We start from the raw sequence: 16,468 nt of genomic DNA, 5'->3' as shown, positions 1-16,468 counted from the left end.
AGGGAGGATGGAGGATTATGCGAATGTGTATGAAAAATGTTTTCTGCCACCCTTTTAAATAGTTAAGAAAACGTTTCTTGGCGCTCGGTTGTTGTTCTTTAAGAAGTATTACTTGAGGTAGCTCCCAGCCGATTCAATGCAAATTTTCCTATTGACTTGATTTATCAGGTTCGGATCCTGTCACCGTTTAAAAAAAAAAAAAAAAAAAAAAGTATGAAACTAGGACTTTCCAATTTACTCTTATCAGCTCCAAGCATTCCCAATTAAGGCAAATCGTTTCGCTTAAGGTTCTCCTTCATTATTCTCCCAACCCTGTGGTATTTGCTGGTATACATCTGCCAGGGTGGATCTCAATGAAAATGGAAAATATGACAGAAAAAACTACAAATTATTTTCTTGCCAGGGTGACGTAAATGATCATTCCTAGCACGGCTCACGTGACAAGCGAAACCGAGGAAATATGGAGCCCCCGCTCCTTCCCCAAACTGGCGGGTGAGGGGGGGGGGGGGTTTGGTGTGCGGCATCCCGCCCGGTCCCGGTCCCGGCCCCGGCCCCGGCCCCGCACCGCACACCGTGGCCGCGGGCTGCCCACCGGGGCTCTCAGCCCTAACGCAATGACCGCTCGCCCGCCTCCTCTGCCGCCGAAACTGCCTCCGGGAGAAACGGCCACTTCGGTGCGACTAGCGGGGGAAACCAACCAAATTACCTCTCTCCTTCAGGTGACAGCTAAGCTAAGGCAACAGCCCTCGGGGGCTGCTGGGCGCTTAGGCACGCACCCACGCGAGAGCTTTTCTCACTTGAACACCACGATGGTGGCCTTACTACTCTGGGGCTTTCCCTTTTCTAGGGGCAAGCCCCTTGCGCTCCTGTCCAGAAAATTTGGAAGAGGCTCAAGCACCCTCCGTCCGAGCAGGCAGCCCGCGGCTACGGGCGCTGCTTCTCCCCCGTGGGGTCGCCCCCCGCCGTCCCCAGCCGAGGGGCGAGAAGCTGGAACCGGGTGCTTCGTCCCATCCCCGGCAAACGCTCCGGGCGCGGCGGGGAGAGGCGGTAGCGTACTGGCTGCCCCCGCGGGGCTTCATTCACCCACACCCACGCCCCAGCTGGTTGAGGAGGGAAGCATCCCAACTGTTGGCGTTGCTGGGAGGTGGGTGGAATTCAAACAAGCAGATGAAAAAAAAAAAAATATATAAAAATAAAAAATATCCAGTTCTGCAGCAGAGCCTGCTCTAGAGAAGCTGAGGCTTCCACGGGCGGAAAACTGCCAGCCAGATAACTAGTGGGAATTATCACTCTCCGGAGGATAATCAAAACTGGAAGCACACTCCGGAGGGTGTTGCTGGCTTTCTGGCTGAATTAAAGGCAGGCAGGCGGGCAGCCTCCCCCCCACCCCACCCCACTCCCGCCCCGACGGAGCAGCGCTGGGGACCGGCACCTCTGGCTGCCGCCGCGCCGGGCCGGGGGACGGCGCCTCCCGCAGCCCACAGAGGGCGCTGCGAGCCTGCCCAAAGCCGGCGCCGCTCGGCGCCGCTCGGCACCTTTCGGCTTCCCTCGGAACCGCTCGGCTCCTCTCGGCACCGCTCATCTCCTCTCGGCGCTGCCCGCCGCGGAGCGGGAATTCGCGCGTACCCACGCACGAAGCACACGCTCACGCCGCTTTGCTCGCCACGATTAAAGCCCCTTCTGAGGTTAATACGCCGCAAAGGAATCCCCTCTCCTCTCCTCCCAAGCCAACTTGGCACTGCCGCCTTCGCTCCGCCTCGCAGGGCATCACTGCGCGCTTTTTTTCCACGCCGCCTCCCCCTTTCGGAGGAGGTCCCCCGCACCTCCCCGGACTTGCTGGGGGCCGGCTGCGCCGCCCCCGAGAAAATTAGGGTACCGGGGCGAGGGGCAGCCAGTGCGGGGCTGCAGCTATTTCTTTTGAATTGGTAGGGAAAAAAAAAAAAAAAAAAAAAAAAAAAGTAAGCGATTCCATTAGGTTTACACCAGCACCGGTCTGACACGCCGTTTGGCTTTACAGGCGTAAAGTCTATTCCCCCCCCCCCCCTTTTTTTTTTATTTTAAAGACTTCTTCCCTTTCCCTTTTCCTCACCGAAAGCGAAGTTATTAGAGTTTGGTTGAAAAATGTAATATACTCTTTTGTTGGAACGGTTACCAAGGCGGGACTGGCTGTGATTTAGGAAAAACAAAACAACTAAAGGCCCGAAAGCAAACTAATTGATGCTATGCTGGGAACCGCAGGATGTCAAAGTGAGTCTCTTTTCAGAGAAAGCCCTTCAGATATCCTGCACAAAACCTTTTTCATCTGATCTGTGTCTCTGATCCATCTGAGAAACCCAAAAAGTAGAAGCCTACCGCCTCCACCGCTTTGTCAACAGATCTCTTAAGCGATAGTCTACTGATACCCCTCTTTGCTTGCGATGATTTTGCATCTGAATCAAGATCAATATTCTGATCTCTGACAAGAATTTTATTAATATTTTATTTTAAAATGTCATCTTGTTTCCGACAAGTCCTGGTTTGAGGTTGGTTCAGTTTGGATAGGGCGTCACCACATTATTTCTTAATGACTTTCCCAGCTGCTTCTTTCCATTTTCCACCATCAACAACCATCTGGTATCTTATTAGCACCTCAATGCTCATTTAGTGTTCTCATTTAGGAGAAAAAAGAGGTAAACACTCAAAATATTACACATTTTAACGGACCGTCTTTGGAAGATTAATGCCTTTATAAAACGATAGATTGTCTCTCTCAGTCTCTTTTTAACCAACAGATCGGAATCGCAGAACTTTCTTCTGGGAAGTGGAAGAGCTGCCATAGATTTTTTTCCTGCTAAGATTGTTCTTAATCTCGCAGGGAAAAATCTTTCAGTCACATTTGCTCTGTGTTTATTTAAAGCGTAAATCGTTACAAATAATTCTATTTCCTAATCTGTTCTCTTTTTTCGGCTTCGGTCGGAATGTATACCAAAGCACTAAAGCTCTTGATCCAATTTAGGAACCGGTTTAGACGGCAAAGTTATACATACACTAGGGAACTGTGAGAAAACTTGTCCCTTTCATTTTCAAGAATATATTTTATAACGTAAGTGGAAGTCAGATCCATTTATGTTTGGAAAATGGATACTACAGAACACGTCTGATTCATCGCAATTGAAAAAATAACTTTAATTTTACTAGTCAAGAACCAGCTTCACTCAGCTTCTTAAAATTACGTGTATGAAAAGGGAAGCTCGCAGCGTGTTTTCCACAAAATAGTTACAAGAGTCATTAAAAGCTCGTATTTGGTATCTGAAGTTTCAGTTACCCAAAGGCAAAAAGACTTGACTTTTTAGAAAACAAATTATAAATGTTTGAATAGATTTGTAATATATGTATAAGATCTGCAGCAACAGAATACATACCTGAAGAGAGCTCATAATTTCATTTAGTTTATTAGACAAAAATATATGATTTAGACAAGTTTTGCTGACGCGCTATTTACAATCTGAAATCACTCTATATACAGAAAAAACACAAACACATGGGAAACATTTACCAAACAAATAATCCAAGAATGGTTAGAATAACACGATCTGAAATGGTACAATGAAGAAGGGGATCCATCTACAGATTTGTGTAATCGCTTTTATGGATTTGCACCACCTTATTGCAAAAAGAGATTGATGGGAGTCGTTTATATCGTTTCCTTTTTTTTTTTTTTTCTGTCCTTAATACCAGTCAGTCTCTGCAATATTTTTTCACCAAACCATTTAATCAAGCGGAAGGGAGAGCTGTTAAAATTCTCGGTGTTCCCTCTTGCTGAGCCAAAGAGCTGCAGGGGGAAGGGAGGAAGGAAAAAAAAAAAAAAAGACGTAACAATCTTTCAGAAAAAAAAAAAAAGATAATCCTTTCCTATAATTGCCTGTCTATTGCTATAGCATCCTAGTATTAGTTCATTGCACAGAAATCATTGTCAATAGTGTAATTAACACAAGATCTTTGAGGTCTGTTAAGTTTCAGAAAAGTTACAGGCTGGCTATGTACAATTGCAATTTAGCCTAACTTTGAAAAGATTACAGCAACTTCTGTGTTGTTCTTGTTGTCTGTATGTATTATTATGGTGATGATTAGGTGTTATAATTAGTCTTTATTGTTCAAACACTCTGTTTCACATAAGTAACATTCCTGCAGTGAAAACAAACAAACAAACTCACTTGTCACGGACAGGCTGGAAGGGCGATTTTAGCGGCTGAGGTGGGGATTCAGTCCTTGGTACATTTTCTCTTTCTAGATGAGACAGAAGGAAAAAAAAAAAAAAAAAAAAAAAAAGAGAGAACCATTTTAGAATAACAAAAATAAAAATCTGGGCAGTCTACAGACAACACACATCCCGCTCACCCTCTTACTCGGACGCGCGTAGGTATATGTGTATGTGTGTACAACACTATTCCCTGCTTTCAATATTTAAGGAGTATGCAAGCTTTTCATGCCACATTTTTGACTGTCATTGAAATTATTGGGAGATGAGAGTCAGGAAGGAGGGAAGGAAAGAAAAACTCAAAGAATATGTTTCATAGCACTATTCCTGCATTCTCATCTTATTTGATGGGCATATAGGGTGAGAATGTAATAGCCCACATTAAATGGACTTAATGTATGCAGTCGCCATGCTCCAGAAAAACAATCAAACAAACAAACAAACAAAAAATCAACGCTAGGGTAAACTGTCTGTAACTCTGTTAAAAGCAATCGGTTACACCAGGGCTGAATCTGACACCATTCCTCAAGAAGTTCATGTGCATGTGTTGGGGTGGAGGGGGGAGCTGGATGCCTGATGCATTCATTACCTATGTGTTTGGGACTGGTCCTCTCTGGAGGTTTTTCACTGCTTAGGGCTCCCAGGGTTGCTGTTAAAACCGAAGGTTGTTGCTGGGCCTGGAGGTGGTGATTGTGATGAGCAGCGTGGTGGTGATTGACTCCCAAAAAGGACCTCACATTTAGCAGGGAACTCTGAGTGAGGAAAGCCCCATTGGTCCAGTTGTGAAATTTGCCAATCTGGCATGTGTAGAGTCCATGGCTAGGGAGAAAAGCGGGGTGCTGGATCTGTGGAGAAGTGTGGTTAACCTGGGGAGGAGGGGGCGGAGGGGGAGAAGATTTCAGGGCACCATCGGGACTGGTTGCCGTCTCTGCCAAAGACCAAATCTTGGGTTTGCTGTGGGATGGCATCTGTAAATTGTTCTGTCCCCCGGGACTGATGATTCGCGTGCTGTTGTCAGAGGCCTCCTTCACCATGGCCAGGGCGTCTTTGGGTTTCAGCCCTTCAGACCCTGACAGTGTCAAATCCTTCTCCTTTTCCAAGTGCTCCTCTTCACTGCTTTGTCTCAGGAGCTCGGGCTTCTCCTCCTCTTCCTCGTTGCTCTGCTCCCCATCGTTCTCGTCGATTTTATCTATGTCTATGCTCTCCAGGTCGATTTCCTCATCGTCTTCGTTCTTCTCGACGTCCCCCTCATTGTCACTCCCGAAGAGGTTTGCATCTTCTTGGTCCTTACTCCTGGAGCCCCAGGTCACCTTGTTCTCCTTCTTGAGCCGCCGGCGAGCGTTGGCGAACCAGGTGGAGACCTGGGTGAGGGTCATCTTGGTGATGATGGCCAGCATGATCTTCTCGCCCTTGGTGGGGTAGGGATTCTTGCGGTGCTCGTTGAGCCAGGCCTTGAGGGTGCTGGTGCTCTCCCGGGTGGCGTTTTTGGGCCGCCCCGGGTCCCCGTACTGGAACTGTCCGTAGGGATAATAGCCGGGGGCAGTGTGGGCAGCAAAGGTAGCAGGGTGGACACCCGGATTATCTTTCAGCTCGTACTGGGAGCCCTGCAACACATTCAGACAAGCGGAGAGGAAAAAGCACATCAATTATCTCGTTAGCGTCTCTAACAGACCTGAATAGGCTACTCCGGGAGCCGGAATATGCCTTTGAGCTGTGCAAAGGGTCTTCACAGGCAAATTCGGCCCTCCCAGCTGCAGGCTCTTCACGGTTAGATCAGACAGAGGTATTCCCGAATGATCCCCCACTTCTTGCAGGGAAAGGCAAAGTGAGGGGCTAAGCTGGGCTCTGCCAGACACGATGCGTATTTTCTCCGCAAACCAAATCAAATCAAACGATGGAAACGCAACAACTTCGCCTTCGCCTCGGCGAGACAATTTATTGTGCCCTCGAAATTATCAGGCAGAGAAAGCAGGTCCTACACCACAGTTACAAACTCATGCCTGCGCACAACGTCGCATTTATCTGCAAAATATCCAGGAGGATATTACAGACGCATGCAGAGCATTCGTCTTTGGCCCCAGATCTGCCTTTAAAAGGAGTTGGCGTGAGAAGAGACTGGGGAGATGAATGCACAACTTCAGTACGAAGACACTTATAATGTAAGAGATTTTCCACACACAAGCCAACTCCCCCCCCCCTCCTCCGCCGCCCTTACCCCCCCCAAATCGTACACTAAGATTCTGGTGTAAAACATTAACTTCTAACTGTTAGCAGAGCCTTTAAACTCTGGAATGAAAACTGATCCACGCATCGTAGAATATGGATATGCAGACACTTTATCTCATAAGTTTTACTTTGATCTGGGCAGAGCAAACACAAATTGTTTACAAGCGTTTAGAGACGGTGATTTATTTGCAATCAATATTCTTTTTATCATCGGTAGTAAAACACAGCAAGTCAAATTATCCCATCAGGTGTTTTGGTAAATAACATTTTATCTTTCTAGCAACCTCATTAGGCCTCATTATTACCGCAAATTGTCCAGATATTAACTTATTCTTTTAGCTCGTGCTTTACAGATGCTCAGAATTTCAGAATTTATTTCAAAATATCACCAGTAAATCACTGTAGCAAAACACCAGGATACTTTGCGAGTAGGAAAGGGAACTCTTCCTATATATACAACGTTTAAAGCCGTTTTCTTTTTTTCTTGCTTGCATTACAATCTCTCTTTTTTTCTAGTCCAGAAATACATTCTTAGTATTACTCTTGCGAAATCTGTGTCAGCCTTAAAAACGATCCTCTTCAAAAATGTCCGCGAAGAAACTAATCTAACTTTGTCAAACAGTTAAAAAGGAACATGTATTTTAATTTCAGAGACAAAGCTGAAGCTTTGTCACTGAAAGAGAAGCCCGATGTAATTTTTGTAATGTGCTACAGAGTAGGCTTTTCTGCACTCCCTTTATTCCGCTGTCTTTTGTTATTGTTGCTGAAATGATATTTTTTGTGTAATCTCTGCTGGGAATTCTTTTGAAGAAGCCACTTGTAAATCACTCATTGCTTCGGTCTCATCTTTTACTGCATTTCCAAAATCAAGGTTAAAAAAAGAGTAGGAAATGCATGCTGTTAAAAATGCCTTTGCAGGAAATGTTTGCCGCACAAAATTATCTGTTTTCAGATGCTGACCCTGGTTCAACAGCGTATCTACCTACTCGCCTACATATGTGTATTAAAACCCTCACAAGTTATGCCTTGCATGCACACAGTTATAAATGTTCGCACTTTTATGTTTCAGGGCGAGAGAAAAGAGGGGCATTTAGAAATTAAGTGGAACCTGTGTGCACTGCCGCCGAGAAATTTGGAGATAGTGGCAACGAAAACGTTTCAACGACACCAGAGAGAGAAATAGTTAGTTAAAAAAAAAAAAAATGTTTCACTTTCTAACTATTACATTATAAAGAAAAGGAAAAGAAGAAAAAAAAAGAGAGAGATCCGAAGACAATCTGGGTTACAGCAATTTGTTTTAGAGTTAACGCCAATATGCCTTTCTGCTCCGATGCATATAATGGGATGTAGATGCCCTCCTTCGCTTGATGCAAATCCGATCTATGATACTCTCCATAATCAGAGTATGAAAAGTTCAGGGAACGGAACGGGACATTTTTCAGGCTTAAGAAATACGTCTTGAAATAAGCGGGCGTACCAGCTACCGACACTGCACTTTGGCCTTTCGGACGGAACCTGTTTATAGCTCGGCGGCAAAGAAAAGGACCGGGCGGAAAGAGGAGCGCGCTGGGAAAGCCAATGGAAACAACAGGACCGACAATATCACCCCGTCAACACCACCACCAAGAACAACAAGGAAAAAAAAAAAAAACAAAAAAACAACAAACCAAAACCCAACCAAAACCAAGCCGAGTTGCTAGGGGAAGCCGAGAAGACGGAGGCAGGAGCCCTACTCAGCCCTTCCAGCGCCACGATGAAAAACTCGGAGGAGTTTTGCCCGGCTGGAGCGACGGGCTGGATGGGGGGGGGGGGGGGGGGGGGGGGGGGGCTGCGCCCGTAAGACGGAGCCCGCCGCCCCCGGGCCCCGGCCCCGCTCTGCCTGGCAGACCCTCACACACACATTCACACACTCACACGCACATACACACACACACTCTCCCCGCTCCGCGGCAGACCCCGCACCGGGCGGGAGCCGCCACCGCCGTCGTCCCCCTCTCTCGGCTCCGCGATCCCCGCCCGCCCCTACCCCCGGTTCCCCCCGTTGCCTCCCTCCGCTCTCGGCGGGCGCGGGTGGAGGGGTGGGGGAGGCAACCCGGTGCTCACTCACCATTTGGGAGAAGAGGCCGAGGTCGGCGGTGTAGGGCAGGAAGGCGCTGTAGTTGGGGGCGCTGTAGGGGCTGGCGTACATGCCCAGCACCGAGGTGACAGCGGCCGAGCCGCTGCCCAGCTCGGCGCCCGCCGGCCGGCCCGAAGCGGCGGCGGCGGCGGCGGCTGCGGCGGCGGCGGCGGCCAGTACCCCGGGCCGGTCGCTCCCGTACACCGCCTGGCTGGCGCTGAGATACTGCGGGTAGCCCAGCTGGGGGAAGGACATCTCCGGGGCGCGGGCACAGCGGCGGCACTGGCGACGGCGGCGGCAGAAGCGGCAGAAATATTGGAGGAAAAAAAAAAAGGGGGGGGTGGGGGGACGGGGGGGGTGGGGGGGGGAGGAATTATTAAAAAAAAAAAAAAAAGAAAAAAGAAGGGGGAGGAGGGAGTCTGAACAGCCGGGGAGGGGAGCGGAACAAACCCGGGCTTCTCTGGATCTCTCTCTCTTTTTCCTTCCCCCCCTCTCTTTACTGGAGTCAGGCAGGGCGAGAGAACAGAAATCGAGCCGATAATTTTCTTTTTTCGTTCTGCTTTCTTTCTGTCAGAGATATATTGCAACCTAGGTGTGGAGGAGGAGGAGGAGGAGTGTGGAAGGATTCAGTGGGGTGCCTTTCCTCAAATCTCGGCTCTTCTGCGCTCCTAAATCCCTTAGATGTGATCTGATCAACAATTGAGCTCCAACTGATGTGTCTGCCCTTAGGTCCTAGGCTGATCTTTCAGATACAATTTGAAGTTGATGTTTTGATTGGCACCCACTTGAGCCGCAAGCGCCGCCCCGCGCTCCCCCCCTCCGTCCCCGTCCCCGTCCCCGTCCCCCCCTTCGCCCCCCTCGGTGCAGCACGTGGTGCGCAGCCCCAGCCCGGGCCGCTTTCCTCGGTGCTTGCGTGTGCTTGTGTGTGTGTGTGTGTGTGTGTGTGCGCGCGCGTGTGTGCGTGTGTCCGCGCAGCTGCTCTGCTCTGCTGTGTGTGTATTTAATGTTTAGCAATGGGCTCCTTTCAGAAAAGCCCCCACTGCTGTATGACAACCTGTCTACACGATTTTACAGCTGTCCAACATTGGGGTTTTGCTGTTTCGCAGCCTTAGTGTGTCCCCTTTTAACAAAAACAACTGTGTTGCTGTTTTTTTTTTTTTTTTTTCCACCTTTAACATTGAGTCCCCCTTGTCGTGGTTGGACTCAGGAACAAACGAGAGTGGCCGTGAGAGGGAAAGGGGGCTTTTGCAGCCAGGCGACTTGTAACAATTTACCACTACAAAAAAAAAAAAAAAGCATATAAATAAATAAATAAATAAAGTCTATCTATAGCAACCCACAAACGCCGCACACACACACAACTTTGCTGAAAGTCAAAAGGCTTCTAGCAGTTCTTCCCAGGGAAAAAAAAAAAAATCTTTAGTTAAAAAAGAAAAAGGAAAAATAAAAAAGACCCGCAGCGGTCTCGCCCCCCCGTCCCCCCCCCCGCCCTTTCTCCTCCTCATGCCCTGCCGACCGATTGACACTCAGGGACAATTATCAGAGGCATTGCGACGGTTCTTGGAATATTAGCAATAAATAATCCCGCAAATCAACAGTGGCGACATGTACGCCGAAGGGCACAGAAGACCCCCAGCCCTCGCCCCCGAGCGAGGGGTGTGTGTGTGTGGAACTGAGCGGCTGGTGGATTGTCAAAACTTCCATTGCATTGTCAAAGCCCATTGCAGCGGGGACCAAAGGAAACGCAAGGCGGGCGGGGAGGGGGGCGAAAGGACCAAAAGGGGCTGCTGCCATTATCGTCCTTAACATCAATGATGAAAGGAAGGGACTTTTTTTCCTTCTTCTTCCCCTTTCCCCTTGGAGCGGGGTGGAAGGTGCAGCGGGAGACAAAGGACTCCTCTGCGAGGGACCGAGGGACTCGGCCGCCTTGAAGGAGACGAGTTGTCACCGCTGTGAATTACCCGCGACGTTGCCCGTTTCCTCGACGTGTCGGGGCTCTCCCGTACCTCTCCGGGGCTGGCAGTGCTCGGCACCGCCCGGCCGGCACCGCAAACTTCCCTTTGCCTACCGCTGCCGCGGCCCTCCCAGCCCCCCCCTCCGGCTGGAGGAGACGGGGAGCGGGGGGGGGCGGCGGGGCAGAAGGTTGGGCTTTTCACGCACCGACCCGCCCGGCCCCGATGAGACTGTTCGGGGGCCGCTCTGCCCTACGAGTCCGGCCCGCAGCCCGCTCCGCCGGGCTCTGCTGCCCCTCGGCCGGCCCCAGCGGGAGCGGCTCCGCGGAGGGGCGCGGAGCGGCCGCCCTCCGCCCCGGCCCGGCCCGGCCCAGCTCAGCCCTCGCCGCCGCCGTCCCCGCCACTCGGGAGCTCCGTCTTTTGTGCTTGAAGGGGCGGACGGGGCCGCCGAGCTTTTCCTCAAGGGACGGTGCGGCGCGGCGGGGGCCGCGGAGGCGAAGGCCCGCTGCTTTTCGGGATGCGAGTGTTTGGCGGGGGCGGGATGGGAGGGAGGGAGGGAGGGAAGGAGGGAAGGAGGGAAAGAAGAAGGCGGCGGGGGGGGGGGAAGGAGGAGGGGGCAAGGGTGTCTCTCTCGTTTTCCCAAGCCCAGGGCGACAGCCAGCTCCTAAGGTCGGCGCCCCTCCGCGGGGCTTCGCGCCCCGTTTCCGAGCTCGCAGCCGCCGGTTCAGCCCGACGCCGCGGGTCCCGCCGGGGACCGGCCGCCGCCGCCGGAGCGGAGGGAGATGCCTCCCCTCCCGCGGGGTGTCTAACCCCGGCCAGCCCTTCCCTCCCCGCGCTCCGGGGAACCTCTCCGGCTCAGAGAGTTGGTTAAACTTCCTTTCCCCATCAGCTGGGAATACCCAGCAGCTTTCCCCTTCCTATGTTTAACAGGGAAGGGAGGACTCCCGCCTCCCTTCCCCCGCTTCCCCCCCCTCATCTCCCCCCCCCCCCCCACCCCCCCCGCTCCAAAATCTCACCCTCAAAGCAAGGCGAGCGACCCGCAGACAAAAAATGCACCGCCGTAACAAAGCTGAGAGGGGCTTGAAAATTGCAGCGGGGTTTTGCGAATGGCAGTGTCACATTACAAGGGCTGCAGGTAAATAAAGGTGGGATAAGGCACCGACGCTGCCGAAATCTTCTTAGCGCTTTAGATCTGGGTGGAATGTGTATCCAGAAAAGGTTTCCACTTGGAGGCTTAAGAAATGTGAGCCATCCCCTCCCCCACCCGCCCCCATCCCGCTCAGATCGGTTCAGGGGGAAAAAAAAAAAGGGGGTGGGGGTAAGTCTCACTTGCTTTTCTATCAGCCCAGCATCTTTTCGGGGCGAACTTTGTTATTCTTCACCTTGTGTGGAAATAGAGCAAAAGAAAACCCCAAACGCAGGTTACCTGTAACGGTGACTTGGGGGAGGAGGGGGGGAGAAGAAGAAACAAGACAAAAAATATGAAGGAAAAAAGAAAGAAAGAAAGAAAGAAAGAAAGAAAGAAAGAAAGAAAGAAAGAAAGAAAGAAAGAGAGGAAGGAAGGAAGGAAGGAAGGAAGGAAGGAAGGAAGGAAGGAAGGAAGGAAGGAAGGAAGGAAGGAAGGAACCCGCCGAGGACGGGGAAAGTTGCAAGACTGGGAGGAGAGCTTTGTTTCCCATCTGCAAAGTTCCCGGCGCAAGGATGAGCAGGGTCCTGTAAACGCCATTAATTATGCACAGTTCTGATCCGTAAATGCCAATCCCTCACCACGCGATTCCTGCTCCTGCATTGGACATTGCCCATTTTTCTGACGGTTTATTAAGTCACTTTAGTAGGCAACCTTTCAAAGCACTTTTTAATTTTTCCCCCCCCTTGTGCAAGTAAGCTGGGACCAGAGCTGCTACACTAAGCTACTTAGCTCGAAAATCAGTTTAGTGAAGGTCTGAGAGATTCTGGGTTTATTTCCCCCCATACAAGACCTATAGCAGGAGCTTAATAACAAAAGTGCGAAAAGAACGAAACTCTACGGAAAATTACAAACATCAGCAGCAGCTGCCAGAAGCACCAGGAAAATCTTTCCCCAAACCCAAGACATAGACAGTCAAAAAGGTTGGTGTAATCAACCCCCATATCCATAAATTAGCTCGAAATTGTTAAGAAATTGAACAAAATGCTATTTTCGGGAAAAAAAAAAAAAAGCATTTAAAGCATTCGGGAAAAAGATCTCACTTTATTTTTTTTCTTGTTTTAATTTTCTGAGACTTCTGGTTTAGTTGCTCGAATACCTCCTTAACTTTCGGCAAAACCTAACAAAAAGGAGTGCGGTGCCAAGTCATTAGCCGAACGGCGTTTTTAAAGACGATAAACAGTCACGTAGCGAAAAGGGATTGGGCTCAGAGTGAAAAGCAGAGTCACCTTCCCGCTGGAGTGCGGATGCACGTCTGAAAACAGGCGGGAGAGAAATATATAGCGGCGCTGGGTATAATGTGATTATACCTAAGGTAATCGCTTAAAATAAATTGTATACTGTTTAAAGTAAATCGACCTAAATGGCCACGCTCATATAATTCAAAGATCATCGGGCAGATAAACTTCTCCTTAAAGAGCTTTTCTTGAGAAGGAGTTTGCTAAGACACTGTGATCCTTCCAGTTTCTTAAGGCGATGCATCCACTGCCAAGAGATTTTCTCTTTATTATTAACAAATCAGTTTAGATAGGGGTCCGATAAGAAATGCAAATCCAGACATAGGGGTCGCTGCTTGGCCGAATTTTAACTAAAGGCTGGTTCTGCAGGAATTGACTAAAGGGTATGTTTGCGAAGAGGATATGTGAAGCTTTGACACTGACTCTACCGAAAAAAAAAAAAAAAATGAAGTCAGTGATTTTGATCTGCTCCAGATGTCCTAAGAGTGGATATTGCAGTGCTGGGAATCCACACCAAATATCTGAGGGCACTGATGGTAATCAGCGCAACACATCAGCCAGGGGGGACTGGCAATTGTGATAACCTGCTGCAAATGTGCAGGGCTGGAGATGGCAGTGATAAACCGCTGAAAATATCCTCAAATGGAGATGACAGAGATGTTGAAAGGAGACACCTAACTATGGGGAAAATAGGATACTAAGCAGAGCACAATCCCAGCGTGGAGTTCAGATATTTACCAGTCTACGGTTCACCCGTGTAATTTCCACAGAGACACACGCGTTTGTGCGCCGTCCCTGCGCGCAGATACACGCGCGTGTGGACCTGTTAGTAAAATTCGGGGTTTATGCGGCATTGATAATAAGATCTACCAAAAGAAAGGGAGGCTTAATCGCTAAAGCGCCTTGTTTGTGGCTTGGGAAGAAAAGTTTTCATTTAATTCTGTGACTGCTTTGAAACATCCTGGTAACGATTTCTTTTGCAAATCCTCTCTTGATTTTCAGCTCGCACCGATAATAGATGAAGAAATTCAAGATGATCTCTTCAGTTAATAGTCTGTTTCAATTTTCTTTCCTGTGGAAAGAACGTGCAGGGGAAAAAAAAAGTGCCAAAAAATAGATTATCCGTATGTTGCTAATTTTCTGACTGTTCTTAGCAAGTAGTTTCACTGTCTTTTTTTTTTTTTTTTCTCGCTGCCTTTTTTATGTGTAAGTTTAAAATAACTCTACCGTGTTAAGTATCAATCCTATACATTTTAATGATACATCTGTGCAGGACTGAATCCATTAATTTAATATATCTCGCCTAGATTCCAATTATGCACCGACTGTCGACTATTTGGATCAGTTGACTGAGTTTTCATTAAGTATATTGTATCTGATTTAGCACGGGATCGTGTTTCATTCGACGACGTGTCCTTTTTTTGGGGTGCGGGTGGCAGGGCTGCGGCTCCACAGGACCTTAGCGGTGGCGTCCTCCCGCTGGTGACCCGCTGCCAGGCCCCGTCGTCTCCGTGCGTCCGTCCTGAGCGCTTCTCATCAGCCCTGATTTATGAGCCTTGTTAAACACTCATTATTACTTTGCACCTTTTTTTCCAGCAGGGTCTGGGAAACAACCCCACTTTGTGACAACAGGGCATGTGTCAAACAATTATAGGCGGAGAGGTGATGTAGCTCTGGAGCGCCAGATTGCCCCCCTCCTCCCCTTCCCGCCCAACCCGAGGAACATTTCTGTTTAAAAAAAAAAGGGGGGGGGAGGGGGGGGGAAAGGGGGGGGAGAGAAAAAGGAAAAAAAAAATCTCACTCTCTTTTTGCAAATTTAATTCACAGCAACAGCAGCCTCCAGACCTCTGACCGTGCAAGCGAATGGTTTGGTTTGTTCAAATAAACACAAAGTTGCAATCAGGGATACCTGGTCGATTCCCTAAATGTGAACACGTACAGATCCATAGCACAGGTAGTACAGGAAGGAAGCCAAGTCCGAGCAGCTACAGCATTTGATTGTACTCAAGGTAACAGCTAAGAAGGCGTTTACAAAGACTATTTTATTCAGAGGGAGAGAGAGCATTTAAAAAAGAAATTATGGCCATCTCTCTTTTCCTTTTTTTTTTTTTTTTTTTTGTAGTAAATTAAGAGAAATTGATTTTTTTTCCCGATACCCCGGCGGTGACTTCTTACTAATCCTTTATCAGTCCACCTCAGTTGCAACTTACATTTATTTCTGATAGCGGTGCAAATACACAGATGCTCTCTTCCTTAGCGCTTTTGCAAATGAATCCTTAAAGCCATGCACACGGGCCTATGCGAACAAGCGCACAAACCTATAGAATGAATCATCAGCCTCTCTCTGTATCTGTCTGTCTGTCTGTCTACCTATCTATGAATATTTTATGGGTCTGAACTTAATTAACAAAATAATTTCCATTTTGTCTCCAAAATGATCAACAGCAATTATGTGAGATTTTTAAGGTTTATAATTTTATGTCACCAGACTGTTGCTTGGGGGCAGAGGCACAATTGCCGTGCCAGCTGCAGTTGTATTTATTTGTTTTTCTGTCTTGTTCCTGTAGGGCTGCATTATGCAGTTTTTAATTAGTTTGTGTTTGTATTTCACCCGTCCCAAATCAATGCCATCCTGGAGCAATGCAATGTAAATTCCTGCAGTACAGGTGTAGCTGCTAGCTCTGGAACACTAGGAAACTCATGTCTTACAAATGAAAGCAGTGAATGCCATTCAGCCAAACTGTCAGCTTTAAACAGCCAAGAGGAAGGAGATCAAAGCAGAGAGCAGGAACTTCTACTCTCCAGATTAGTCTTTATGGTTCGAACGCCTAATGCTATTAAAGGGAACCAGGACATATAGCACATCGTTGGCTACAAAGTTACTTCTAATTTTGCTAAAGTCCTGCCTTATTTTGGCCAATGTAAGCCTTCAGAGCGTTTCAAGATGCACTGTTTCCTTTGAGGCCTAGTAGCTACTCATCTGAAATTATGCAGAACTAATACCTTCAGAGACACATTTCTGTTTGTGCACATATTTATATAACTTATCGCCTTTTGAAAGATAATTTTGATTTCCTCCTAGGTTCCACAAAGTCTTTTAATAGAACTCACAGCAATAAAACCTGAAATTCTAGTATCTCCAGACATGAAAAGTCCCTTTATGTTGTGTTTGGTGTCTCTTCTTTCTTGAAATGACCTCTGTACGGTGGTGTATAAATCTATTATTCCAGTCACTGGGGAATTCTTTTAAAGCTTTCTCTTTTTTTTTTTTTTTTTTTTTTGTCAGGAATAAGAGATCGTTCATCTTTAACTAGGCCACATAGAAATTATGATTCAACAGCAGTGTATATTTAATTAGAGTAATCTCACTTGAATTTAATTACCTAATGAATTATTTGTTTAAAAGGTAAAAAGGCTTGTTTGCCAAGTACAGTGCAACCCACTGATAAGAACTTCCGTTATAAGAACATTAATATTTAAAAAAAAAAAAAAAAAACACAACAAAACCAAACC

The 16,468-nt window shown here is 48.0% G+C and overlaps 1 protein-coding gene across 1 annotated transcript; it reads right to left on the bottom strand.

Annotated features, from left to right (window-relative positions):
• Positions 1-3,753: 3,753 nt before the first annotated feature.
• On the bottom strand, positions 3,754-8,881 carry IRX1 (iroquois homeobox 1; the record flags this gene model as incomplete). The annotated part of the gene is made up of 4 exons (XM_082479057.1): positions 8,571-8,881; positions 4,827-5,841; positions 4,194-4,266; positions 3,754-3,811 (listed from the first exon to the last, which is right to left on the bottom strand). Exons 1-4 carry the CDS (start codon positions 8,832-8,834, stop codon positions 3,754-3,756), a joined length of 1,410 nt encoding a protein of 469 aa, XP_082335183.1. The 5' UTR covers positions 8,835-8,881.
• Between the last annotated feature and the right edge of the window lie 7,587 nt (positions 8,882-16,468).

This window comes from Vanellus vanellus, assembly GCF_965231255.1.
Source record: "Vanellus vanellus genome assembly, chromosome: 2".
Lineage (NCBI taxonomy): Eukaryota > Metazoa > Chordata > Aves > Charadriiformes > Charadriidae > Vanellus > Vanellus vanellus.
This window is presented reverse-complemented; position numbering and strand designations above follow the sequence as displayed.